General features: G+C 42.0%; 1 protein-coding gene across 1 annotated transcript; it reads left to right on the top strand.

The window, feature by feature from the left end:
* The first annotated feature begins 17,133 nt into the window (after positions 1 to 17,133).
* LOC138967506 (ADP-ribosylation factor-related protein 1-like) lies at positions 17,134 to 26,573 on the top strand. The gene is made up of 8 exons (XM_070340068.1): positions 17,134 to 17,255; positions 18,591 to 18,683; positions 19,742 to 19,829; positions 21,643 to 21,725; positions 22,195 to 22,276; positions 23,042 to 23,112; positions 25,500 to 25,600; positions 26,121 to 26,573. Exons 2-8 carry the CDS (start codon positions 18,591 to 18,593, stop codon positions 26,209 to 26,211), a joined length of 609 nt encoding a protein of 202 aa, XP_070196169.1. The 5' UTR covers positions 17,134 to 17,255; the 3' UTR covers positions 26,212 to 26,573.
* Positions 26,574 to 27,007: the final 434 nt, after the last annotated feature.

The following is a 27,007-nucleotide window of genomic DNA, read 5'->3' as shown; positions in this document are numbered from 1 at the left end:
GTGCATGCCTACCGATATAAAAAACATAATTCCGATGATTTGATGTGTCCGCTTTGTAAAGAAAATCAAGAAGATGAAATCCATTTTGTATTATGTTGTCCATATTTGAACAAGTTAAGAAAACAATCTATTCCATTTAAATATTCTAAAAACCCAAGCCTTTTTCGACTAAGTTTGCTCTTAGCCTCACCAAAAGAAAGTATTGTCAGAAATGTGTCCTTATATTTGTACAAAGCATTCAGGGTTAAGGGAAGTTTTAATTTCTTAGTTAAGTGCCGTGTAAAGATGTTAACAGTTTTAGTATTTATTATTGTATCTTCTTCTTCTTCTTCGTTCATGGGCTTAGACTCCCACGTTCACTCATGTTTTTAGCACGAGTGGAGTTTTACGTGTATCACCGTTTTTACCCCGCCGTTCAGGCAGCATACGCCGATTTCGGGGGAGGCATGCTGGGTATTTTTGTGTTTCTATAACCCACCGAACTCTGACATGGATTACAGGATCTTTTCCGTGCGCACTTGGTCTTGTGCTTGCGTGTACACACGAAGGGGGTTAAGTCACTAGCAGGTCTGCACATAAGTTGACCTGGGAGATCGGAAAAATCTCCACTCTTAACCCACCAGGCGGCAGCGACCGGGATTCGAACTCACGACCTCCCGATTAGGAGGACGACGTCTTACCACCTCGCCACTGCGTCCGTCATTATTGTATGATTTTCATTAATCTTTCTTTTGCACATGTTCAGTGCAATGATATGCAATGGTAACTGTTCACACCCCTTCATATGGGGCAATGGTCCTATGAATAAACCATCTGCGTCTGCGTCTGCGTCTGCGTCTGCGTCTCTGTCTCTCTCACTCTCTCTCCCTCTCTCCCGCTCTCTATCTCTCTATCTCTCTCCCTCTCTCCCTCTCTCTCTCTCTGTCTCTCACTCTCTCTCTCTCTCTCTCCCTCTCTCTCTCTCTCTCTCTCTCTCTCTCTCTCTCTCTCACTCTCTCTCTCATAGCAGACTGAACAAAATCCCTCCTAGCTGATCTCTCGCGATTTCTCGTATGACGTATGACTGTCAAGATGGCGTCTCAGACGGCGTGTCACTCCTGACGTTGATCTCATTTCCATGACGGTGATAACGACGATATGTACGATAGGACGAATGGCTTGTCTACTATTTGCTGAAGTGTTGTGTACAGTGGATTTGGTTAGCTACAAATATGAGGAAAACTTTCAGTGCTGAACACACAGTTAAACTCTCGGACAAACCGCAATCCTTGGGCCGCACACAGTGGAAAATATAGTTCTTCATGTAACTAGCTTTTCATGGATTTTTTGGCATCTGTCTGTCTGTGTGTCTGTCTGTCAGCTTAAAAATGTGTTGACAAATTGTGTTTTTGTGTGCGACTCCGCTGGTTTTTTTTTGGTTTTTTTAAGTTAATTTGTTTTTTAGATCCAGCCTATCCGAGAAGAAGAATGAGGAGAACTAGTTGATACATGAAACAAGGAAAGAAAACTTAGCATTATGTGAATGAGTATAAGCAGGCAGAAACCGTTCACACCATCAAATTTACCACAAATGAACATTGCATTTCCTAATAAGAAAACCTACATTATCTCACTTCAGCATACACGCATCCCCCTCTTTCCCTCTATTTCATTCTCTCTTGTTTCTCTCTCTCTCTCTCCCTCCTTCCCCTTCTCTCTCTCTCCCTCTTTCTAGTCCCTCCTACCCCCCCCTCTCTCTCTCTCTCTCTCTCTCTCTCTCTCTCTCTCTCGCTCTCTCTCTCAGCTTCAATAGCAATGAACCTTGTGCTGAAAAGGGAAAGAAGAGAAGAAGAATCGACTCTTGCTTAGGAAATATTTACAAACGTTTAGACAAACAGATGACGGGCTGTGAGAAAAGATTCTTCCAATCAAAATGAAAACATCTTCAACCTAATGTTGAAGACGGAACTTGGCAATCTATCTGGTAAGGGAAACCTTCCAGACAAAACCTAATACCTTCAGATACCAAACCGATAGCATCCAGTATCTTTAAATTATATTTATACTGGACCAACAAAATATATTCCATTAGGTTATCTTGGCATCATGTTCATGTACAACACCGTTCCTTTTCTGCTGGGGGCTGTCCAATCAGAGACTCCGTTTTATCTATGTTATGGCAGTGCCCCTGGCGGTGAGACAAGATAATCGCCAGAGTTGCCGCCCTTTCGCCTGCAATGATGTACAGTGGCGCCACTAGATGGCGCCTGGTTGGCTACCGGGTCATAGGTCAGGGTAAGTGAAGACATACCCAGTTTTGTCATTAGAAGCTGCTGAAAACCAGCTGATTTGGACAAAGATCTTGAATGCTACGCTTAGCCTACACGATCTTTGATTTGGATATGTGTGTGTGTGATTTGTGCACGATCATTTACTTCAACCAGATTCCACTAAAATGCTGCTTGCTTTACTGCTTCTTCTTCTCATAACAATGCTACCTCAGTGTTGGCCTTCCCTTCATAATCACTGAGTTCCGTTGTTTCCGATCGTTTGGGTTCAGTTTAATGTTCTCACTTACCATGCGCGAGTGAAGCACAGAACGCTGCATCATTGCATGCCGCATAAATCACACACACACACACACACACACACGCATACACGTACGCACGCATGCACGCGCGCACACACACACACACACACACACACACACACACACACACAGTACACAAACATACACTCTCTCACACACGGAAAACCGCCATCACCACCCTTACTATCACTAAACTTGAACGAACAACTGCTCATCCCCCCCCCCCCCACCAAAAAACCCACCTCCTGTCTGTCTGTCTGTCTGTCTGTCTGTTGCCGCTCTCTCTCTCTCTCTCTCTCTCTCTCTCTCTCTCTCTCTCTCTCTCTCTCTCTCTCTCTCTCTGAATGTAAAGGGCACATTGTAAGATTAAGCCTATGGCCTAAAATGTCTACCCTTTATGTGAATAAAATGTTCTAAGTCTAAGTCTAAGTCTAAGTCTCTCTCTCTCTATCTATCTCTCTCTCTCAGGCTCTCTCTTTCTATGTGTTTCTGTTTCTGTTTCTGTCTCATCCTCTCTCTCACACACTCTCTCTCTCTTTTGTCTCTCTTTCGGTCTCTGTGTCACCCTCTCTCAGTCTCTCTCTCTCTCTCTCTCTCTCTCTCTCTCTCTCTCTCTCTTTCTCTCTCTCTCTCTCCCCCCTCTATCTCTCTCTCTCTCTCTCTCTGAGCCTCTCTCTCACACTCTCTCTCTCTCTTTCGGTCTCTGTGTCACCCTCTCTCTCTCTCTCTCTCTCTCTCTCTCTCTCTCTCTCTCTCTCTCTCTCTCTCTCTCTCTCTCTCAGGCTCTCTCTTTCTCTGTGTTTCTGTCTCTGTTTCTGTCTCATCCTCTCTCTCACACACTCTCTCTCTCTTTTGTCTCTCTTTTGGTCTCTGTGTCACCCTCTCTCAGTCTCTCTCTCTCTCTCTCTCTCTCTCTCTCTCTCTCTCTCTCTCTCTCTCTCATCTCTCTCCCTCTCTCCCCCCTCTCTCTCTCTCTCTCTCTGTCTCATCCTCTCTCTCACACTCTCTCTCTCTTTTGTCTCTCTTTCGGTCTCTGTGTCACCCTCTCTCTCTCTCTCTCTCTCTCTCTCTCTCTCTCTCTCTCTCTCTCTCTCTCTCTCTCTCTCTCTCTCTCTCTCTCTCTCTCTCTCTCTCTCTCTCTCTCACGTAGTGAGATAAATCTGTTTTCCAGCTCACAAAACGACAGTTGTTATTCATGCTTCAAAAACAGTCGTAAATTTGCGTGTCAGAGCATCCAAAAAAAGAAGCAGCTATGAATTACAGAATGACGCAAGTTTGAGTCGCATTACAAAAGTGAAGACGTTTACGCATGAACAAAAGAAAAATTGGCAAAGAACAGCATATCTTTGTCCTCAGCAAATTTGACTTCTGTTCTTCTGTTCCGTGTTTGTCCATGCCTTCCTGCCCTTGGTGCATGATTGGTATTTTCTTGTCTGCGAACATACACTGTGTGCTATGCATTGACAACATGGAAACGTAATCAGCAGCTTCGGCAAAGTACGCAACCAAGCTATAGTAAATAAGTTTATCCAACATACGTGAGAGAGACCACTCATGAGATAATACTATCGTTCAAACCACACACGTGCATGTGTATATCATGTAAATGAGGTCGTGTGAAAATAGTCTGGCAGGGACCTCCTTTTTCACTGCTTACGATGCCAGAGTCACTGGGATGGGATTTTATGAGGGAATCTGAAAGAAAAACATTTGGATGGAAACATCAGCCGATCAAAACGATGACACAGTGTCATGAATTCTGAGCAACTTACACAGTGTCAATAATATAGTCAAGATCTTGTTCGTGTCTCGATTTGCCTGCCTGTTTGCCCGTAACTATTTTGTCCAAATCTCGGCGCCCGGATGATGGGTCTCGGTGACCGAGATCACTGAGAAACTGGCGACACAGAAAATTATTTTGCACAGACTGAAAGCGATTACCTTCACACTTACCGGATGAGAGATGACAGCTGACCATGTCAACCGACGCAATTTTCAGCCGTCATGATTTTCGTGTCAACATTATTTATCTCCTTTTTTATGTGCCATAATTATGTTCGTATATATATCAGTTGGGACAAATTTGCTGTGTATGAACTAGGGTGTTGTAAAGCGTTGAAGATGCATGGGTGCAGTGAACTTCACAGAACAAACACACTTGTTTTTCAACTGCAAGGTGCTTTCAGACAGCTTACGCTCATTGTAGAAAGCTGTCTTACCTGACGTTGTCCATTAAAAAGTCAACAACAACAAATAATGGTCAGTCAATGGAATGTTTAATTTTTGACAAAACAAAACATTCATTTGTTCACACACACACACATACACACACAGACAAACACACACACACGCACGCACGCACTCGTACATACACACACACACACATATACACGAACACACACCCACACCCACACTCACACATACACGAACACACACACACACACACACACACACACACACACACACACACACACTTCATGCTCAAAGTGCTAGGTGTGATCAAAACGCCGGTGAACATTAAGTGCAATCTTTCATCAGGTAGGACAGCGATGAACTCCAGGGGGGGATTAACAAGGCGCCCACCGATCTGTCGTCTTGTCGGCAATGCTGCGGCAATGCCTCAAGGACACAAATATATAATTTCATAATTAAAGGGTCTCTGGGACAGCAGATGTAATTGGGAGCTCAAGACTGTAGCACTCCGCAGTGCCGACATTGGCCTGGGACCGGAAGAACGAGTAAAGCTTTAATACATGTTTGTTCAATTTGTCGCTATTTTTCAAATAACTATTGTTGATTTCTTGTTTCTTTTTCTTGTGATTTTATTCTTCTGTTTTTTTGTGGTTTTTGTGTGTGTGTGTTTTGTTTTGTTTTGCACGCCAAAGCCAAATTTTTTTTTCCTTGTCTTTATTCTTTTTCTCTTTTTTTTGGCACGTCAAAGCCAAGACTCAGGAGGAAGTTAGTTGAAGGTCCTCGGAAAAACAAAAGTAAATATATAGTCTAGGTCTTTGCGTCATTTTGAGTAACACCAGAACTCGAACGATTTGGTCGTCGTCTTTGTCACGCGAATGCAAAAGTCCGCCAGAACGACATCAGTCTTGAGAAAGACAAAGGCGCAGTCAAGAAACATGCAGGGAGGAGTCCTACACTTTGTCGCTCTGTTTACCACGTCACAGAAGAGCTCCAGACAAGAGCTGCATAATTTAAAGGGTCATTACTGAACACGATTTATCATTGCTTGGAATTGGGACAATAACTTTATGCACAACACTGACGGCGTACACAGAGATATATCTACAGCCATATATTAAGACCACGAAGCAAGCACCAGGAACAAATTGCGACACGTCTCCTTGCTTGCCACATCTGTCACCGAACAGTTCCGCGGAGACAAATTTATAGAACTTTTCAATTTGTGCGACTGTTTTCCTTTCTTACCTTCCGCAGACGCTGTCCTGCAGTATAGAAGAAAAACAGAAGCAAAAACTCTTAGTTATAAGTCTGGACATGATACGCATGCATGAAGTGATTAAAGTTACTGAACTTGTCGCGTCAAGGAGGACGGAGCCCCTATAGATTTCAGTCATGCCTTGGGCAGCTATCCGTTAGAAACAATACTCATGCAAGGAGTCAAAAACTGCAAATGTTTTACGAATTAGTTTTGGACAGGGCACCAAGCTCTGGAGACCCGCTGCCGAACTGCTGAAGACTGCGGACTTCATGGCAGCCACCGATCTGACGATATATGACGGCCATAAATATCGAACGCAGAAGAAGAAGTTTTGGACATTCGCGTGGCAGAAAAGCGTGGCCCTCGATCAAGCTTTTTGTGTGTGTGTGACAGAAACAGCAACACGAGCAGAACAAAACAGAACAAAACAGAATAGAACAAGGAAAACAAAATACTGTTGACAAAAACGAAGCGAATGAGAGAGAAAAAAACCATACCTTCATTATTTGGGATGCTGTCAATGATCGGGTTATTAACAAACAAAAGGCAAAACAAAACATAAACCCGTAATGTACAAAAGAACCAATTCTGTAAACAGATTTCTCTCTCAGTGACAACGTACCCTTTCACATCTATATTTGGCTCCCAAGATATACAACCAGACTGCTTAATTGAGGCTGGAACGTGATGCGTGATTCGAGTGTGATTTTCGCGAGAATATAGAGGAATTCCGGAAATAACTCTGTCGGGTTTGTATGGGTTGTGAAAGAGTGAATACCCTTGCTTTTAATGAGGCAAGCTTTCTACACGTGTTTCAGACACACCCCTCGCTAGTGACTGGCCTATAACGTCACGTGGGATAGTTTGACTCACTGCAAGAGTATTCACTCTTTCACAATCCAACAAACCCGACAGTTATTACCGAACACCGTCTATTTGCATTCGAAAAGACACTTATCAAAGAATGTTTGGTTAGATATTGATCACAATTTTTTTTAAACAAGAATTGTAGGTTATTGGAACGTCCAGTTATTTAGTTTTTGGATAAGATGATGGTCGGCTGTTTATTTTGTCTGGGTGTTTTTTGTTCTTTAAATATTTTACGTCATTTTACATGGGTCATGTTGTGGATTATATCTTGTAGAATTATTGGTTGAGTATGCTAATGGTATCATTTATGCTTGATTGAATTCGATGCATGGGTGTGGCGTCTGTTTAAAGTTGTAATGAAAGATAATTATGTACGCCTGATTTGTTTTTATGTCTTTTCATGTCGCAGTTGATCTGTATTTGCTTGAACGTGGACGGGCGCAGTGGCGTGGTGGTAAGACGTCGGCCTCCTAATCGGGAGGTCGTGAGTTCGAATCCCGGTCGCTGCCGCCTGGTGGGTTAAGAGTGGAGATTTTTCCGATCTCCCAGGTCAACTTATGCGCAGACCTGCTAGTGACTTAACCCCCTTCGTGTGTACACGCAAGCACAAGACCAAGTGCGCACGGAAAAGATCCTGTAATCCATGTCAGAGTTCGGTGGGTTATGGAAACACGAAAATACCCAGCATACCTACTCAACGAAAGCGGAGTGAAGCTGACTATGCTCTCAGAGTATAGTGTGGGGAACCCAAATGGGCAAACGAGCTCACACGTAACCAGACAATTCTGGAACGCGTGCTTTGATCGGCCTGAGTGTACGTATAGGTGCTCATATAGGTTGGCTGCTTGTTTCTTCTTCTTTTCGATCACTCAGATGGAAACGCCGGTTCCCCGCGCAAATGTTGCCGTGCGCTGTAGGTCGTCCAGACTGCCATAGAGCTTCCCTTGCACCGTGGTCGCCTCCGCCCAGATCTGGCTCCTGAGGCCATCGTGTAGTGGGCAAGTCTGCAGCAGGTGTTCCGTTGTCATGCTGCCTGTTTGACAAGGGCACTGGTCTGACTGGCCAATTCTGAACTTGGTGAAAAGGTTGTAGTTCATTCGGTTGTGGCCTGTCCGCAGCCTGAATATGAGGACCTGCTCAGACCTTGTGAGCAGGTGAAAGGCGTCGTTTTTGTTGTAGTGTGGGTGCTGCTGCAACCACTTTTTGTGTTGCTTGGCCTTGATGATGGTCTTGGCTTCTTTGAAGGTGGTTGATCTGTCATTCTGGTCCTTCGTAGTGCCCTCCTTTGCCAGAGTATCTGCGGCTTCGTTGCCTAGTATGTTGCAGTGAGAGGGGACCCATTGCAGCACGACTGTGTGGGCTCTGCACAGGGAGGTCAAGGCGGATGACAGGTCATTCAGTTCTTTGTCTCTGGCAGTGTCTAAGGCCTGCAGGACTGACTTTGCGTCGCTGAAGAACACAACGTTGTTGGAGAAGAGTGGACTGTCCTCGATGTGGGCTGCACCTGTCTGGAGCGCTATACTGCTTCAGCCTTGAAGTTGGTGGAGTAGAGGCCGGTAGCGAGGGAGATGTGTTCTTCTTCTCGACCTCCTGGGTACTTTATGTAGATTCCGGCACCACCACTTCTGACAGCCTGGTCGGCAGATCCGTCAGTGTATACATGAGTCCATTGGCGTTGGGGGTAGGAGTTGTGGATGTGTTCAATGGTGAGAGACTTCAGTTCAGCACAGCTGTGGGAGTCTTTCTTGCCAACGCCAGGAATACTGCAGCATATCTGGGGTCTTCCTTCATCACTCCAGCTTGGGTTTTCAAGATATTGGGGGACATCTTTGGGTTGTTGGTCCAGGATATCTTGGTGTCTCCTTTCCAAGGAGGATGAAGCTTCCTCTCTTCAGTCTTCCTTATTGTTGGTTGGCACAGTCTGTCTTTCATGGGGTGAGTTGGCAGTGCTGCTTGTTTGATTTTTTGCTTGATGTGCATATTTTACATTTTTAAGTTTGATTTAATTTATGGCATGCAGCTGTATATTTACATAGGCTTGTTACTTGATATGCTCATGAGTAATACGTATTTGCTTCAACTATTTTTATGTGTGAAGCGTTGAATTCTAATATCTAATGTTCATTTTTAAAAGTGCCCTGAGATTGAGCACTTGAGCGGTCTATGAGTCTCGTTTGTTTGTTTGTTTGGTTAGTTGATTGGTTGGTTGGGTTGTGTGTGTGTTTGTTTTGCTGTAGGAGTTTCATACAAATCAAAACAAAATGTCAATGCAACAATCTAAAACAAGAGAGACAGACGGATGGACAGAAAGAGACAGACAGATGAATTGACGGAGTAATTGCTAGCGGGGCATGACTTGGGGAGTGGATGGGCACATAAGCAATCTTCAAAATCTTGTTCGTAGTATACGCGCTCTTTAATACACAACCACCATTAAAACTGCTCTTGCGTACACGACTAAGCTTTTGCTCATGTAAAGTGATGATAATCTCAGTAACTGCACTTGGGATGGACGATACACGATCTGTTAACTCTGCGTCATGCGCTCTATATATATATATACGGGGAAGGATTAAGAGTTTATGAAAGGTCCCATAAAATTGCGCCTCGTGAACACCGATAAACATTTCTGACGACAGTGACGCAGGAAGATAATAAATGTCCTGAAACTATTTTGTTGCGTAAAAAATATACCTATAAATCTTGTTGATGCAAAGAGGTGGACACCTGTTTTCTATACCTGTTGATGTATATTCGTTCTTACACCTGCACACACACCTGAAAAGGGTGTTTTCGCTGAATGTTGACACCCGTGTCAAACTGCAAAAATAATTAAAGGCACAGTAAGCCTCCCGTAAACCATCACAGATACTGTCAGGCTTTTACACACAGTACAAACACCTTTTCGTTTAAACACTCACCGCTTGAGAACATCCTAGGTGCCCTACGTAAAGAGCGAGCAATTTTCAAAGAATTTATGTTCGTGGATAATAGATCAGCAATTCAGGCGCCTCGTTTTGGCGCTAGACTTAACTTTTAAAATCTAGATAATAAATTGACAGCTTGTTACACAGACATTCTTAAATCATAAAAGATTCCCTTTTTCATGTACGCCTCATTGTGACTGTTCAGAGGAACGGGCGCTAGGCACAACCGTCGTATGCTACAAGAAATTCGAATTGTACTGATCTTGTCTTGATGAAAAAAGAATTCTTTTATGATTTAAGAATGTTTGTGTAACAAGCTGTCAATTTATTATCTAGATTTTAAAAGTTAGTTCTAGCGCCAAAACGAGGCGCCTGATTTGCCGATAAAACGGTCCACGAAAATATATTCTTTGAAAATAGCTCGCTCTTTACGTAGGGTACCTGGGATGTTCTCAAGCGGTGAGTGTTTAAACGAAAGGGTGTTTGTACTGTGTGTAAAAGCCTGACCGTATCTGTGATGGTTTACGGGAGGCTTACTGTGCCTTTAAGTGATAAGTTTTCAGTCTGTACAGGAAAGCAGCTTAGCTGTTGATTTTGTATGGATGCAAATTAAGGAGCCTTTGTCAGTAACGCATGTAAAACACACACACACACACACACACACACACACACACACACTAACAGTAACACACACACACACACACACACACACACACACACATACACACACACACACACTAACACTAACACACACACACACACACTGACACACACACACACTAACACTAACACACACACACACACACACACACACACACACACACACACACACACACACACACACACACACACCATCACCGCCACCACCACCATTTCACAGGACTACATCAAACACCAACGAAACCAACAACAACAACATAACTACACGATTCACACATACATCCAACACCACCATCACGACGCACACATACATCCAACACCACCATCACGACGCACACATACATCCAACACCACCATCACGATTCACACATACATCCAACACCACCATCACGACGCACACATACATCCAACACCACCATCACGATTCACACATACATCCAACACCACCATCACGATTCACACATACATCCAACACCACCATCACGATTCACACATACATCCAACACCACCATCACGACGCACACATACATCCAACACCACCATCACGACGCACACATACATCCAACACCACCATCACGACGCACACATACATCCAACACCACCATCACGACGCACACATACATCCAACACCACCATCACGACGCACACATACATCCAACACCACCATCACGACGCACACATACATCCAACACCACCATCACGACGCACACATACATCCAACACCACCATCACGACGCACACAAAGAATGCAAGAAGAAAACCTTATCCGCTAAAATCGTGCACATAACATTACCCGCACTTTGTCCAAATTTTGAATATGATGATCAGATCTACGTCAAAAGTGTGCATATGATTATCAAACCCAGGTCGCTTCACTCATTCTTCCTGACCCATCTTCAGGTAATCCCACCCCTTTCATGTCCGTGTTCCCTCGGGCGTGGAGAGTGAGGCAGACACGCAAAGTTACGCATGGTTGACGCTGGAACGTCTTATCCCTACAGGCTGGGATTAGCGCCGGATTTACGAGCATCCGTACACCTGGGCATCGCTCCGAAAGATACGCAACTTCTGCATGTATGGTTGGCCGGAATTGTCAGGCTGGAGCCATACATCAGAAGGTATGGTAGGCCACTGTTGTCACTAAACTTGTTGTCCGACTTGAGTTAGAGATGATAGCGTTGGAGTCGTAGATCAGTTAAAAAAACCAAAAGATATCAGCACAAATGGTGGGCTAATGTTGTCAAAGTTTAGCTAGAGATGATAGCGTGGTTGGGGATTTAGATCAGCACAAATGGTAGGCTAATGTTGTCAAACTGGAGCAAGAGATGATAGCATGTATGGTAGGCCGGTATTGTCAGGAGGAGTAAGCCAGTTAGCAAAAGAACATTCGCAGCGTTGTACCATGGTTCTGAGGAAAATAGGTCAGCCGAGCTGGATTGAAAATAGATAAAGGTCCAAAAACCAAGAGTGAAGACTACAGAAACATTTTGTTCTGTCAGATGACCTGTTATATGCCAAAACATGTCGGATGGTCGACAGGCCAGGGATCAGAACAATGTGTTCGCTTGAGTTTGTGTCCCTAATGTTTTTCGTTTTATCATTGTATCATGTTTAAATTAAATAAAATCTTGTTTTAACCAGAACAATGCGTCAGATCAAAACACACACACGCACGCACGCACGCACGTACGCACACACACAAACACGCACACACACACATACACCACACACGCACACACACACGCACGCACGCACGTACACACACACACACACACACACGCGCGCGCGCACACGCACCCGCACATACAGAGAACGAAAATGCGTCAATGGCCGAAACCGAGGCCTGAGAACAACAATGCATTGAGAAGATGAACCAGGTGAATGTGACGTGGTATTTACAGCAGTACAGGATGAGGATGGTGGGGGGGGGGGGGGTGGGTGGGGGGGGGGGGGTGCGAGGTGGGAACAGTCTTTAAAGATCAATTCAATATATATTGTAGGAACAACAGGAGTGGGCAAGGGGTGAACAACCACTAACTGAAAAGCAGTAGATTCTACGAACACCCCCCGCGGGTTAGGGGGAGTCCCATATTGGTAACTCTGGGGCACCAAAGACTCCCTGATCCTGACCACTATAGCTTTATTCAAGCTACAAAACTTGAAGTCTGACCTGAGGCCAAAAATCCTGGAACGCCGAAGAAGAAGAAGAAGGTTGGGATGAGAAAGAATTTAACCGATGCTACCCAGCATGTCGTAAGAGGCGACTAACGGTTCTGTTTCTCCTTTTACCCTTGTTAAGTGTTTCTTGTATAGAATATAGTCAATGTTTGTAAAGATTTTAGTCAAGCAGTATGTAAGAAATGTTAAGTCCTTTGTACTGGAAACTTGCATTCTCCCAGTAAGGTCATAATATTATATTGTACTACGTTGCAAGCCCCTGGAGCAATTTTTTGATTAGTGCTTTTGTGAACAAGAAACAATTAACAAGTGGCTCTATCCCATCTCCCCCCTTTCCCCTATCCAATCTCCCCCCTTTCCCCGTCGCGATATAACCTTGAATGGTTGAAAACGACGTTAAACACCAAATAAAGAAGAAGAATTCTACGAACTTCTTCCCCAGCACAGTTACCTAAATAATAGGCAGGTATGTAATGTAAATGATTTCCCTTTGTACCCAACAGACCAGTAGCCCACAGACCAGTCATTTAGCCGCTCCTAATTTGGACCATTAGAAAAATTTCACATGGATCGGAATTCACTGTGCTTAGTGTACCTTACGAATGATTCAACCGTCTCTGGACATTCCCACCGTGACGGGAGACAATCTCAGTGAAAATCTAAAGACAGTGATAAAATTCAGACCAAAGTGGTTGATGGTCGCCGCCTTTCTGTCACACTGTCTCGAAAAGTGATTGTGTACGGAAGTGATAGGTCAGGTCCCGTACGCTTTGAACCTTATGTTTGACGGCAGAAACCACACAGACAGGGGCCGATAATTACGGCGCCTTGATAGAGCAAGGAATTGTCCCCCCTGTGTCGTAAGAACCCTCACGGTATCATTGGACAAGCAATCACAAGCCAAGGGCACGTAACCCCTGACCGCCGAGCGAGATTCTCACGGTTGTCTCCCATAACGTTGCGTCACAAGGGACGCGCCCACCTGTGGTTTGTGAAGCTGTCATGATGGTTACTGCCTGCACCTGTGTGGGCTCCTTCCGTTGCTATGGCAACGCCGCTGACCTGTGCTGCGTAAACAAACATTGATTACGGCCATGGAAAATTTGATATCGTTCAAGGTCACAAGTTCTGAGTGCTACCTGAGATGCTTGAAGGCTTGCCTTTACTGAGAGTGGTTTCGGTAAACCTAAAATCCAGATATTCTAAATGTAGTTAAGCCTATGGCATGTTTGTATGTTTCTGCTACGTTCTACGCTTAGTTTTCTAAAAACAATAATAACGTTTGGTACCCGAGAATAACGAAGATGCATTTGTATTTGATAAAAGGCCGAATAACATTGAAAACATGCCTCTTACAGGCCTATTTTCTCCCTTCTGCCCATACAGGTTATCGAAGTCATTTTTCCCTTACCACCCAGTACCAACCCCTAACACACCAACCCCCCGCCCCCCCCCCCCCCCCCCCCCATTTGTGCCTATTTACAAGGCAGGTGTAATCAGTTATAGAACAAGAACACTTGGATTCACATATTCTGTGATATATAACACGTTTTATCTAAGGATGAAATAAAATATGATCATATTTGATGATGAAAGTCGCTTGTTCATTGCAACGCTTGTTGTTCTCTCAGGTACCAAGACAGTTGTCCCGCCGCGTAACTCTCACTGTCTCTTGTTGCACATGTCACATTCATTTAGAAAGCTTACGTCCCTTTGTTTCTTAGATATATTGCACGTGTTAAAATATATGTACTAAAAAGGTTACCACACAAGCTTACCCAAAACAGGGTTTAGTCAAGCCGTACCTGAGTTATCGATCATTGGCCCATTGCATTTTGACGTAACAAAGTTTGTCCGTTTGGGCTTGGAGTTGATCAAATGGGGTGTCGGACACTTTCTTTAACCCTTTCGCTGCCTAGGACTTCAGCTTTAAAGGCAAAACCTATTTGCCTAGGAGTTTTGCCGACAAATGGGTAATAATTTGCAAACAATTCTGGAGACTTTGTTATTGCCCAAACAACAATAAAAGTATATATATTCTGAAAGGTAAATGAATAAACAACACAAATAAAGCATTGAATTCCACTTTTGGTTTTATTCCAAGACTTGCAGCTGCTTTCAAATCAATGTGGGTTTTTTTCAAATTTTCAAAGTAGTCATGTTGATCACAGGTCTTCTGATTTGCACAAAGATACCATGTTGATGATAAAATTATACACATTAGCACACACACATTTAAGTAAAATACCCCCCAAAACCAAAAGTGAATACATGATCAATGTGACACCTTATAATGATAAAAAAATAATTGACCAATTATGACAGTCAAATCACCTCGGCTGAAGAAAAAAACATACCACTCACTGACACAGTTCCCTGCCAATCAGTCTTTCTCTCATTCACCTGTTGCTGTCCACAGTTACACAAACTTGAAAAAAGTCAACTTACAGTTTTGCAGCACATCAAGAAATCAACACTGGTAGATGGGGGACACCCACAGGTGAACAAAATCAGAAATTTGGCTAAATCGACCGAACAAAGGATTCCCGTATGACGTAGATACAAAAAGTTGTCCATATTAGGCGAGCTTCCCCTAAATAGGCCCTATTGCTTTAAATAAAAAACCAAGAAAGGCACGTTTACGGACCATTCAATTGTCGACAAGACGAAACACTCATAACGAAAAAGAAACACTTTCCCTCCATCTTTCTTCTTACCTTTATTTCATTCATAATTTCATAATTGTACATAGGCCAACGTTGATTTTTAACAGGATAAAAAGCCTTCAGGAAGAAGCTGCATCCCCCACTCCCACACCCCCCCCCCCCCCCCGCCCCATCGCCCAAGCATAGTTAATAGTGTGTCCACGTCTGCCTCAGTGTAGGTTGGTTTGCTTGGTTGTTGGTCTTGTTGTCGCCGTCGTCGACATCAACGATGACCATGCGATCCAAGGGACACAACTACAGTTTGATACAAAACAAATAAATGTACAAAAGTTACTTCAATCCTCTTACCTGTGCGGGCTCATTTGTGGCAGTGATTCTCCGCTGGGATTTCAGCTTTGGGTGGTTGTTGTTCAATCAGTTACTCTCGAGAACTACGCAAATAAATATAATTTCGTCGTGTTGTTTCAGCAGTGAGATAGGGCTTAAGCATGAAACTTTTTTTTTTAACCGAGCTGTCACCCAAATGTGTTGTATATGCCGTCAATAAATCAGAACAAGAATAGAACGTTTAATTAATTTTATGTTTTAACAAAACAAAACAAGAATGAAATGTTGCATTAACTAACCATTCTGTGTGGCTGTTTTTACATTTAGTCAAGTTTTGACTAAATGTTTTAACATAGAGGGGGGAATCGAGACGAGGGTCGTGGTGTATGTGTGTCTGTGTGTGTGTGTGTGTGTGTGTCTGTCTGTGCGTGTGTGTGTGTGTAGAGCGATTCAGACTAAACTACTGGACCGATCTTTATGAAATTTGACATGAGAGTTCCTGGGAATGATATCCCCGGATGTTTTTTCTTTTTTTCAATAAATACCTTTGATGACGTCATATCCGGCTTTTTGTAAAAATTGATTGAAATGTTGGCAAAGCAATCTTCGACAAAGGCCGGACTTTGGTATTGCATTTCAGCTTGGTGGCTTAAAAACTAATGAATGAGTTTGGTCATTCAAAAGCGGAAACTTGTAATTAAAATTATTTTTTTATTAAACGATCCAAAAACAATTTCATCTTATTCTTCGTCATTTTCTGATTCCAAAAACATATACATATGTTATATTTGGATTAAAAACAAGCTCTGAAAATTAAAAATATAAAAATTATGATTAAAATTAATTTTCCGAAATCGATTTAAAAACAATTTCATCTTATTCTTTGTCGGTCCCTGATTCCAAAAACATATGATATGTTTGGATTAAAAACAAACTCAGTAAGCTAAAAAGAATAGACATACAGAAAAGCGTGTTATCCTGCTCAGCGCGACCACTACCGCACTATTCTGCACGGCTTGTCGGTTTCACGGCTGCCTTTGCCACGAGCGGTGGACTGACGAAACTACGAGTATGTGGTCTTAGTGAAAAAAGCATTGCGTTCAGTTTCATTCTGTGAGTTCGACAGCTTGACTAAATGTTGTTATTTCGCCTTACGCGACTTGTTTTTTCTGAATTTGTTTTGTTTTGGATTTCTACTTAGTAGCCTATCTACTACATGATGCCGTGATAGTGATAGGATCTTTGAAACGATCTGGGATAGTTTGCAGATCTAACAGAAGTATTTTGCTGCAAGTACTTATGATTGTTAGTGTAGGTATATTGCTTTCGCTAACGTGTTATTCCAGCTTGCAGCAAATCTTTTATATTCAACCCTCCTCCCCCGCATCTTCAACCCTCCTCCCCCGCATCTGCGGGCACCAGGGGAAATAATTAACTACCGACTTCCAACCATTTCCGGTTTGTAGAGTGACGTCCCTTCCATAATCCCTTGTGAGTAGCAGAAGGCAGAAAAATCAGACAACAAACAGACGGAAAAATATTGTATTGGTCCATTTAAACTGAACAACTTCTGGGGAATGTGATAGGTTGTCTCTCTTACGGAAAAGGTAAGTGGTAAGACATAATGTGTCTTCAGTGGATCGGTAACAGACGCGAAATCAATTATCAAAACACTGATTTTGTCAGCTACGAATGTGTCATTGTCAAGATTAAAAATAGCTTTTCGTTTCACGAAAAATCGTTCTCCAGCACAGCGGTCTGGGTTGTCCGTTGGTTTCCAGTCCAGTAAAGAGGAAATAATTCGTGTTGTTGTCTAACTTCCCCAGCCTCGACAAATCTCCATCCAACAGGACAACACCCTGCCGTTTAGTATTTTTACTGATATTGATAAACATTGTGATTGAGCACGGATACTGAAGACAGAAGAGTCAGAGGGAATCTCTTTTTTTTCCTTTTTTTATTCTTTTTTTTAACCTGGCCTGAAAGAGCCACTGAGTCATCAGACACGCGTAGGAAATCACATGATAAATCTCACAAATCTCACATATCAGCCCCCCTTCCCCCTTTTCACTGAGTCAGCTGCCCCCATGCAACTGAAGTTGAATTTCCCATATTTCCAATCCCACATAAACCACACAGAGAGATTTTATTCTTGGTATTAGGAGCCTACAATACAGTATGAGTACTTAAAGAGTTATCCTCAAAGCAACAGGAGTAAGGCCAACAAATGTAATAAAAAGTTATAGGGTCGGCCCCTAAAAATAAGGTAGGTCGGGTTACCGTAACCACACCTATTTTTTTTAGGCCTAATAGTGTATTAATTGAAAGGTGTTAAACTTATTTTTGGAGCACATGTAAGCTACTAGAACCTAATCTGATAACATGTTTCTATAATTAATATGGGAGAAGAAATATATTCAATCATTTACAGATGTTTCTGTTATTGGAGTAATACATACATGTACGTGACATATGATTGCTGCAGGGGAAAAGCACAAGAAAGAGAGAGAGATGGTGTGGAGGTGAAAAAGAATGTACGTATGTGTGTGTGTGTGTGTGTGTGAGAGAGAGAGAGAGAGAGAGAGAGAGAGAGAGAGAGAGAGAGAGAGAGAGAGAGAGAGAGAGAGAGAGAGAGAGAGAGAGAGAGAGAGAGAGATAGATTATGTTTGTGTGTATAATAGAAAGACAGACAGATAGATAAATCTTTATTTTCCAAGGGTAGTAGAATAAGCATCTTCATATTTTTTTTTGCATAGGTCTAGCCCTCGCCCAAAATAGGGACACACATTTTTAAGGCATTAAAAGTATTAACAGATAACTAGGAAGAGGAAGCAATAATATCTGCGTGCATGAGGGAGAGTTAAGTCTTCCTAGTATACACACATTCATGTATGTACACTGGGAAAAACTTACACAACGTACAAAGTACAATTATTTTGCAGATGTACACCCTGCTGTCAGGTCTGTGGAAGTACTTGTTCCAGAAGGATGAGTTCTTTGTGCTTATCCTGGGACTGGACAATGCTGGAAAAACGGTGAGTTCTTGAATTTGTATTCACATGCATTGGTATAGGTAATCGACACAAAATCTGTCACTTTCTATGTCAAGTCGGTGCATAATGGTGGCTTGGTTGTACCCGTCAGTTGAAAGCCTCTTACACGGATTTGACTGAATACCTAGTGGTTACACACGCATCTCCTGGGATCTTAGACACCTTCATCGTCTATAGGGTCTACTGCACCGCAGAAGAGCTAGAAATACTCGCAAAATGCATTAAACAGCTTGTCCAGAGAACACTCGTAGTCGATGATGTACCGATAAGGGCGTGTGTACCGGGCACGCTGTAACTTCACATGAGCATTGTCTGAACATAGCAGTGCTGGTCGGACGGACTGGGTTTTTAACAATTGCTAGTTTGACTTTTGTTTTAGTTGAGAGCACGAGCACACACACTCAAACACACACGGCTTGTCATGTTGATCACAAGAGAGAAATAGAACAGCGAATAAAAGGAAACATAACAGATTACGTCCCCTTAATATGACGCGATGGACAACAGATGTCATGAAATCTATGACGCTACGATGATAGTCTCGGCAAGTCGAGACTAAAACTCAGCTATAAGTATAACACTGAACGACTCTCGCGCAAGTTCTCAAAAGCGTGGTTACCCCTTGCACATCCGGTCTATAGGTACATGTGCATTTTGGAATGTCAAGGACGACAGAAAGTAGAGCCAGCTATGATGTATTTCGTGCACCCTTATTTATCCTCTATTTTATGTGTTATAAGAGTGCAATAGTTACATCATAGATCTATGTAACAAGAGAACAATTGATCTGTTGCCTATAACTTCCCTTATTTGCCTACAAATTGAATTATTTTGATGTTTTGGGCAAGTGGATAATCTTTGGGCTAGTGAATTTAAAAAGTGAAAATGTTTAAACTTCCCCATTCATGACAAGCTTTATGTTGTTTGCATGATTGATATCTAATTCACAGCAATCTGCGGTTGTTGTTTTTCTTGAATTTATTACTTAAGAAAATAACAATAGTCATGCATATCATATTTTGTGCCCATGTTTTGAACAGACCTATCTGGAACAGACAAAGACCAAGTTTAACAAAGGCTATAAAGGCATGAATCTTGGAAAGGTGACCACCACAGTTGGACTGAACAGTAAGTGTAGTGAAGAACAGCCCACACCAAACAATGACAATGACAATGACAATTCTTTATTTTACGAGGGTAACAGAATAAGCATTGGTATACTTTTTTGCATCTGGCCCTCGCCCTAAAGAGGGACTAAATCTACTATAATAACTACTACTGTTAATATTGATAACAACTTGTCTTGGTCAACCCACATAGAGCCACTTAGTAAAGTGGTGTCAAAAAAAGTGTATCTCTTATCTAGAATTAAACACTTCCTGAACTGCCACACCAGAAAGAGGGCCAGGTGCAAAAGAGTATACCAATGCTTATTCTGTTACCCTCGTAAAATAAAGAATTGTCATTCAATCAATCAATCAATATGAGGCTTATATCGCGCATATTCCGTGGGTACAGTTCTAAGCGCAGGGATTTTTAAATTTGTTATGCAATTTATATCGCGCACATATTCAAGGCGCAGGGATTTATTTATGCCGTGTGAGATGGAATTTTTTTACACAATACATCACGCATTCACATCGGCCAGCAGATCGCAGCCATTTCGGTGCATATCCTACTTTTCACGGCCTATTATTCCAAGTCACACGGGTATTTTGGTGGACATTTTATCTATGCCTATACAATTTTGCCAGGAAAGATTTGTCAATCGTGGGATCTTTAACGTGCACACCCCAATGTAGTGTACACGAAGGGACCTCGGTTTTTCGTCTCATCCGAAAGACTAGCACTTGAACCCACCACCTAGGTTAGGAAAGGGGGGAGAAAATTGCTAACGCCCTGACCCAGTGTCGAACTCGCAACCTCTCGCTTCCAAGCGCAAGTGCGTTACCACTCGGCCACCCAGTCCACCATTGTCATCAACAGAGATACTAAGCTAGTTATTGACTGTTACACATTCGAGGGAAGGTGTCTTGGGCATTCTGTGAGAAAACATGCAGCAACCTAATGTCATCAACAGAGATACTAAGCTAGTTATTGACAGTTACACATTCGAGAGAAGGTGTCTTGGGCATTCTGTGAGAAAACATGCAGCAACCTAAGGCCCCCCCAAAAAAATTGTCTGTTTAGGGTAACCCGACCGACCCTATCGATTTGGCGCCGACCCAAAAACTTTTTTTTGATTTCAAAAAAAAAAAAGGAAAAAAAGAGGTAAAAATGCTAAAAAAAGACATTTGGCGTTTCTTTCTCTCCCTTTCTCTCTGTTTTATTTATACGTTAGTTTTGAAACATGTATTCATCAAATATAAGAAGTGAATGTTCAGCCAACATAGCATTTACAAAAAACAAAACAAAAAAAAACAAAAAACAAAAAAAAAACCCTACCTACCGACCCTACTTTTTTTGGTCATGTTACCCTAAACAGACAATTTTTTTTTTTGGCCTAATGTTGGTCTTATCTGTTTCTTTGTTCGTTTGTTTTTTCATGAGGTACAATGTATTTCATTGCCAATCGCTCTACGTGTAAGGAGGTCCAGATGATTGTAATGGGATCTTTGCAAACAAGCCTGTATGCTACATTGGTATAATTGTAATGGGATCTTTTCAAACAAGCCTGTATGCTACATTGATATAATTGTAATGGGATCTTTGCAAACAAGCCTGTATGCTACATTGATATAATTGTAATGGGATCTTTGCAAACAAGCCTGTATGCTACATTGATATAATTGTAATGGTTTTTGCTTGTGAATAAAGTTCCGCGAATTGTCTTCACAATAATTCAAGATATTTGATTGATTAATTGATTGACAGTAACTGTCTTTTGGGTGTATGTCCTATTTGTTGTCAAAAATTAATATCATTGTGTTTTGTATTACAGTTGGAAAAATTGACCTTGGAAAAACACGACTCAACTTTTGGGATTTGGGTGGACAGGAAGAACTGCAGTCATTATGGGACAAGGTAAACAACAGCACCTGACTGTGTTATTTGTTTGTTTACACTCCCCCCCCCCCCCACTCCCCTTCAATGAAATGGTTTACCACTTAGTGTGCAGTTAGGCTGTTTAATCACTCTTTATTTTGATGGAGTACTCCAGGTTTAAATCTGTCGGAGCACTTTTGAGTTGAAATTTCCTTTGGTTTAGTTAAACCCTTTCTTATTAGTAATATTACACTTGCATACTAAAATGGCAGCCTTGCCTACAAACGATAATACTCTATCCTAATTGTTTAAAGTGCTTATGCTTCAGATAAAATAAAACAATCATGTTTATCGATGTTAAAGTGTGTTTAGTTAATAAGCAATTCTTTTTAGAATGTGCTTCCCTACCGCTTTATAGAATATAAGCCTATTTGTGTGTAAAAGGCAAAAAGTTGACTGATCTTGAAGAAAATATGTTTGTTAATTTTAGAATTTATTTCTGTTGCAGTATTATGCAGAGTCCCATGCGATCATTTATGTCGTCGATTCATCAGACAGAGAGAGAATTGAGGAGTCCAAAGCAGCATTCGGTGCGTATATTTTTCTGGATAACAGATCTGTGTGGGTCTGTCTGTCTGTTTGTCTTTGTGTGTAGATGTATACATGTATGGGTGTGTCTGTACATTTTGAATCAAAACTCGGACGGGCGCTGTGGCGTGGTGGTAAGACGTCGGCCTCCTAATCGGGAGGTCGTGAGTTTGAATCCCGGTCGCTGCCGCCTGGTGGGTTAAAAGCGGAGATTTTTCCGATCTCCCAGGTCAACTTATGTGCAGACCTGCTGGTGACTCAACCCCCTTCGTGTGTACACGCAAGCACAAGACCCAGTGCGTATGGAAAAGATCCTGTAATCCATGTCAGAGTTCGGTGGGTTATAGAAACACAAAAATACCCAGCATGCCTCCCCCGAAATCGGCGTATGCTGCCTAAACGGCGGGGTAAAAACGGTCATACACGTAAAAATCCACTTGTGCTAAAAACATGAGTGAACGTGGGAGTCTAAGCCCATGAACGAAGAAGAAGAAGAAGAAGAATCAAAACTCCAGAGCAGCATTAGCCAGGTGTATTTATGTATTTACGGTACATGTAGTTATGTGTGTGATTACTATTATAACACATGTCTTTATTGTATTCAGAAATTGTGTTTGTGCGTGCATGCGTGTGTGTGTGCGTGCGTGCATGTGTGTGTGTGTGTGTGTGTGTGTGTGAGACTATAACTGAGGCATAAGTTAGCTGCAGGTATGTTTGTGATCCAGACCAGAAAGAAAAGTGAGACGTTTGTGTTTTGTGTGGTACAGACAAGATGGTAGTCAACTCTTCACTTCACGGTGTGCCCCTCCTGCTACTGGCAAACAAACAGGACTTACAAGTGAGTTGTTGTTTTGGACAGTGTGTGTGGCTGTGCTTACCATTTTGCAAACAAGATGACTCTTAACACAAATCTTGCTACTTTTAAAGCTGGTATGACCACCCAGTTAAAGGAGAACGTTTCTAACATTAACAACCAAACTTGGTTTTTCAGCGTGGTTCAGTGGAGGACTTTCCGAATCCATTTTGACTTAGTGTGTTGAGTAATTGAAAAATAAATTTTGACTTAGTGTGTTTAGTAATTGAAAATTATCTCGTAGTGAGTATCAGATTAATATTGTGAATAGAAGTGAGTACTCAGTACTAGCAGTTTCTGGCTTTGTTTGTTTTCACCATATTTAGCAGATGCAGTCCTCCTCTAACTCATCGATTTAGGTGTGGGATTGGTCATTGGTGTGATTTTTTTTGATTTTTTTTTTATGTGTTTCTTTGTCTCCTTGTTAGTGTGTTAACCTCTTGGTATCATCAGTCCCGAGAGATCAGACTGTTTAAGAAGACACATTGCTGACTTTTCTATGGCCTTTTTTAAAGTATGGGTGGGGGCCTGGTAGCTCAGTTGCTAGAGTGCTGGACTTGTGATCCTTGAGTCACAGGTTCGAATCCAGGCTGGAACAGACACGGGTCAACTTTATGTGTAGACTCAGAGACGATATTCATATCCCACCCCCTGTCACCACAGTGGCACGTAAAACGACCTTGGTCATTCTGCCGTAAGTGCTGGTGACTGATTACACCTAAATATTCACACATATGTGGGTAGCGCGACTCTTGTTGCTGCTAGCTTTCTACTGGGACGAAGCGACCCAAATTTGCTTTAGACTCACAGAAGATCTTTCTGTGACATAACAAGAACAGTGCAAGAATCCAGGCTGGAACAGACACGGGTCAACTTTATGTGTAGACTCAGAGACGATATTCATATCCCACCCCCTGTCACCACAGTGGCACGTAAAACGACCTTGGTCATTCTGCCGTAAGTGCTGGTGACTGATTACACCTAAATATTCACACATATGTGGGTAGCGCGACTCTTGTTGCTGCTAGCTTTCTACTGGGACGAAGCGACCCAAATTTGCTTTAGACTCACAGAAGATCTTTCTGTGACATAACAAGAACAGTGCACATCAATTTAATAATGTTTTGGTTGAATTTATGACCACAACAGCAAAGTAAGGTAAAAGACATGAAAATGATAATGTATTTGTTTCTCAGATTTTTCTCTTGCAGACAATATAAGATGTTTGATGGGTTGTTGACAGACCTGGTTTTTTGTCGGTCCGAGCGCGGTCAATAAATATGAAACAAAAGTCGATATGCCCCCCGAGGACCGACAAAAAAGCTGGTCTGACAACAAACCACCAAACATCGTTTTTGTCATCATTTTGGTAGTGAGAAAATAAGTGCACAATCAACACAGGGAGCCATGCTTTGAAACACGAGTATTGTTTTGATAACCACACGAGTTCCATTTTGATAATCACTGGCAATCAAAGCTGGCGTGTGAAAGCAACTTTCTGTGTTTTTGAGTTCATAAAATGTTGGGATGAATATGTCAGGTTTGAGGATGCACAGTTCTGTAGGTTCATCTCGGTATTCCACCCCCTCGGCTTTCAGTTGTAAATATTAAGCTTAGTGATCGAATGTGGAAGCTACGTTGGGTCAAAGGTCACAGAAGATTTACGTCGTGCAGCGAAGGAAAAAATCGCGATCTTCTTTCCGACTCAGTGCCTCTTTGTTTTTCATTAGACCTGTCATTCTGCTTGCTGGGCTTTGTTAGATGTTTGCATGTCTTGTTGCTATTTTCTTTGCTTTTATTATTATTTCTTATTTGCGCTTCGTTTATTGATACAACGTCTTGTGCAAAATGTGTGTGTCAGAGGTCAATTGGTTTGACTTGAAATTGACGTTCGTGTTTCTCCGAACGTCTGTGTATCGAAACACAGATACACGCACTCCATGACTTTGTAAGAATTAGACAAAACATATCGGTAGGTTTCATTTGTTTATGATAAATTTATGACCTTTCATGAAGTAGTTTTGTTTTTTGTTTACTTTTGCCAGTTTGCCAGTTTGTTTGTGGAACTTTGCAAAGCAGTGTCGTGTCGTCTGTTTAGGTCTGGGGAAACGCCAATGAAAAGAGCCGAAGAATCCCCGAGCGTTTCTATTGGGTTTGCTTTTGATTATCCATGTATAACCTGCTTCCTGCAACTATGGTAACCGGGGATTTATTGCCTGGGGAACATGAGATTTATTTCCCAGGTGCTTGTGAATGAAAACTGGTGAAAATGATGACAAAACTTTTAATCCCAGCAATGGGATTATGAAGTACATGTAATGGATATGGAAGTGAAAGTGATATTCATCATATTGTCTTGTTGAAACTTGCAGGGCTGCATGTCTTTGGGGTCTGTGAAAGACGTGTTCAACCCCATACCTCAAGTTGTGGGTGATCGGGATTGCAGCACAGAAGCCGTCTCAGCACTGAGAGGGTATGATGACTTTAACGCTTGCTCATTCCTAGCAAAATGTCTCTGTTTGTCTTTAATACACTTGAATATGTGACAGCAATAGTTTTCAAATGTTTTGGTTTGTTTTCAGCTGAATTTATAGTTGGGTGTTAGGTCATAGGGGCTTCATAGGGGCCTTTCATTGAAGTTTGCTGTGTGTGTGTGTGTGTATATGTGTGTGTGTTTCTCTCTCTGTCTCTCTCGCTCTCTCTCTCTCTCTCTCTCTCTCTCTCTCTCTCTCTCTCTCTCTCTCTCTCTCTCTCTCTCTCTCTCTCTCTCTCTCTCTGTCTCACCGTCTCTCTCTCTCTCTCTCTCTCTCTCTCTCTCTCTCTCTCTCCCCCCCCCCCCTCCTGCCCCTCTTCCTCCATGTGTGTGTGGCAAGGTTACAGAAGGGCCTGTTTTGACAGCATATCAAAATATTCTTCTACTTTTTCCAAGACCAAAAATATTTCCTTTAAGAACTGTCAGTCATGTTATTGTTATTATTTTAACAATTCAACAGAGATGGTGTATATGAAGGAATCAACTGGTTAGCGGAATGCATCAAGAGGAACGTGGTGTCTCGACCTCCAACCCAAAAAGAAATCACCTGATACCATCATGTCGACCCGTCAGGAGTCCGTTGTGTGTGTCTGTGTGTGCTGCATTGCATTTGGGGGGAGAAATCATCAGTCAAGTTTCATGTCATGTGGGAGCAGGAAAAATGGATTTTGATTTGAAAGAGAAAGTGGGATCTAAAAAAGGATATGTTTGAAAAAGCTGCTACAACAAGATGAATGCAGACATTTGTATTTTTGTCACAAAAATAGTATAAACAAGTCAAGTGGGATCAGATTTTGTTGAAAGATTTGCGTTGATTTAATTTATTTTGTTTAGTTAATGTTAGTTTCTTTTAAGGAGAAATCATGTGATTGATCTCAGTGTTTGGGGCAAATTAAAGAGAATCTTCATTTTACATTTTGTGATGACTTCATCTTGAATGGCTCACAAGTGCTGTGTTTTTGTTTTTTAATCCAGCCTTGATGAATTTAATTTTGTTCATTTATCAAAGTTCTTTTGGTGTTCGTGACTGATCAAATGTACACCACCCAAATTAAAGTTGCATGGAAACAATGATCAGTGTAATTTAAAGCAGTGCCCAAAGTTTTCAGTGCTGGTTACAGTTTTTCATTTAGCTTTCTTTGAGCGCAAGTTTCTCAGGTTGCTAAAATATAGGGACTTTTTGTTTTTCTTGCAGTCTTTTCGGTACTAAACGTTTGTCATGACGAACATTGTTTTTGTTGAATCCTGTGAAACTTTTTTCCGTCGTCTGTTTTAAGGAGCAGGATCAAGTGTTTTAAGCTTTGTTTTAACTATACAATTGTTATTTTTGGTTTCTTATTCAGTACA

Source organism: Littorina saxatilis, linkage group LG5, assembly GCF_037325665.1.
Source record: "Littorina saxatilis isolate snail1 linkage group LG5, US_GU_Lsax_2.0, whole genome shotgun sequence".
NCBI lineage: Eukaryota > Metazoa > Mollusca > Gastropoda > Littorinimorpha > Littorinidae > Littorina > Littorina saxatilis.
Note: the sequence above shows the minus strand (reverse complement) of the source record. Positions and strands in the feature narration are given on the sequence as shown.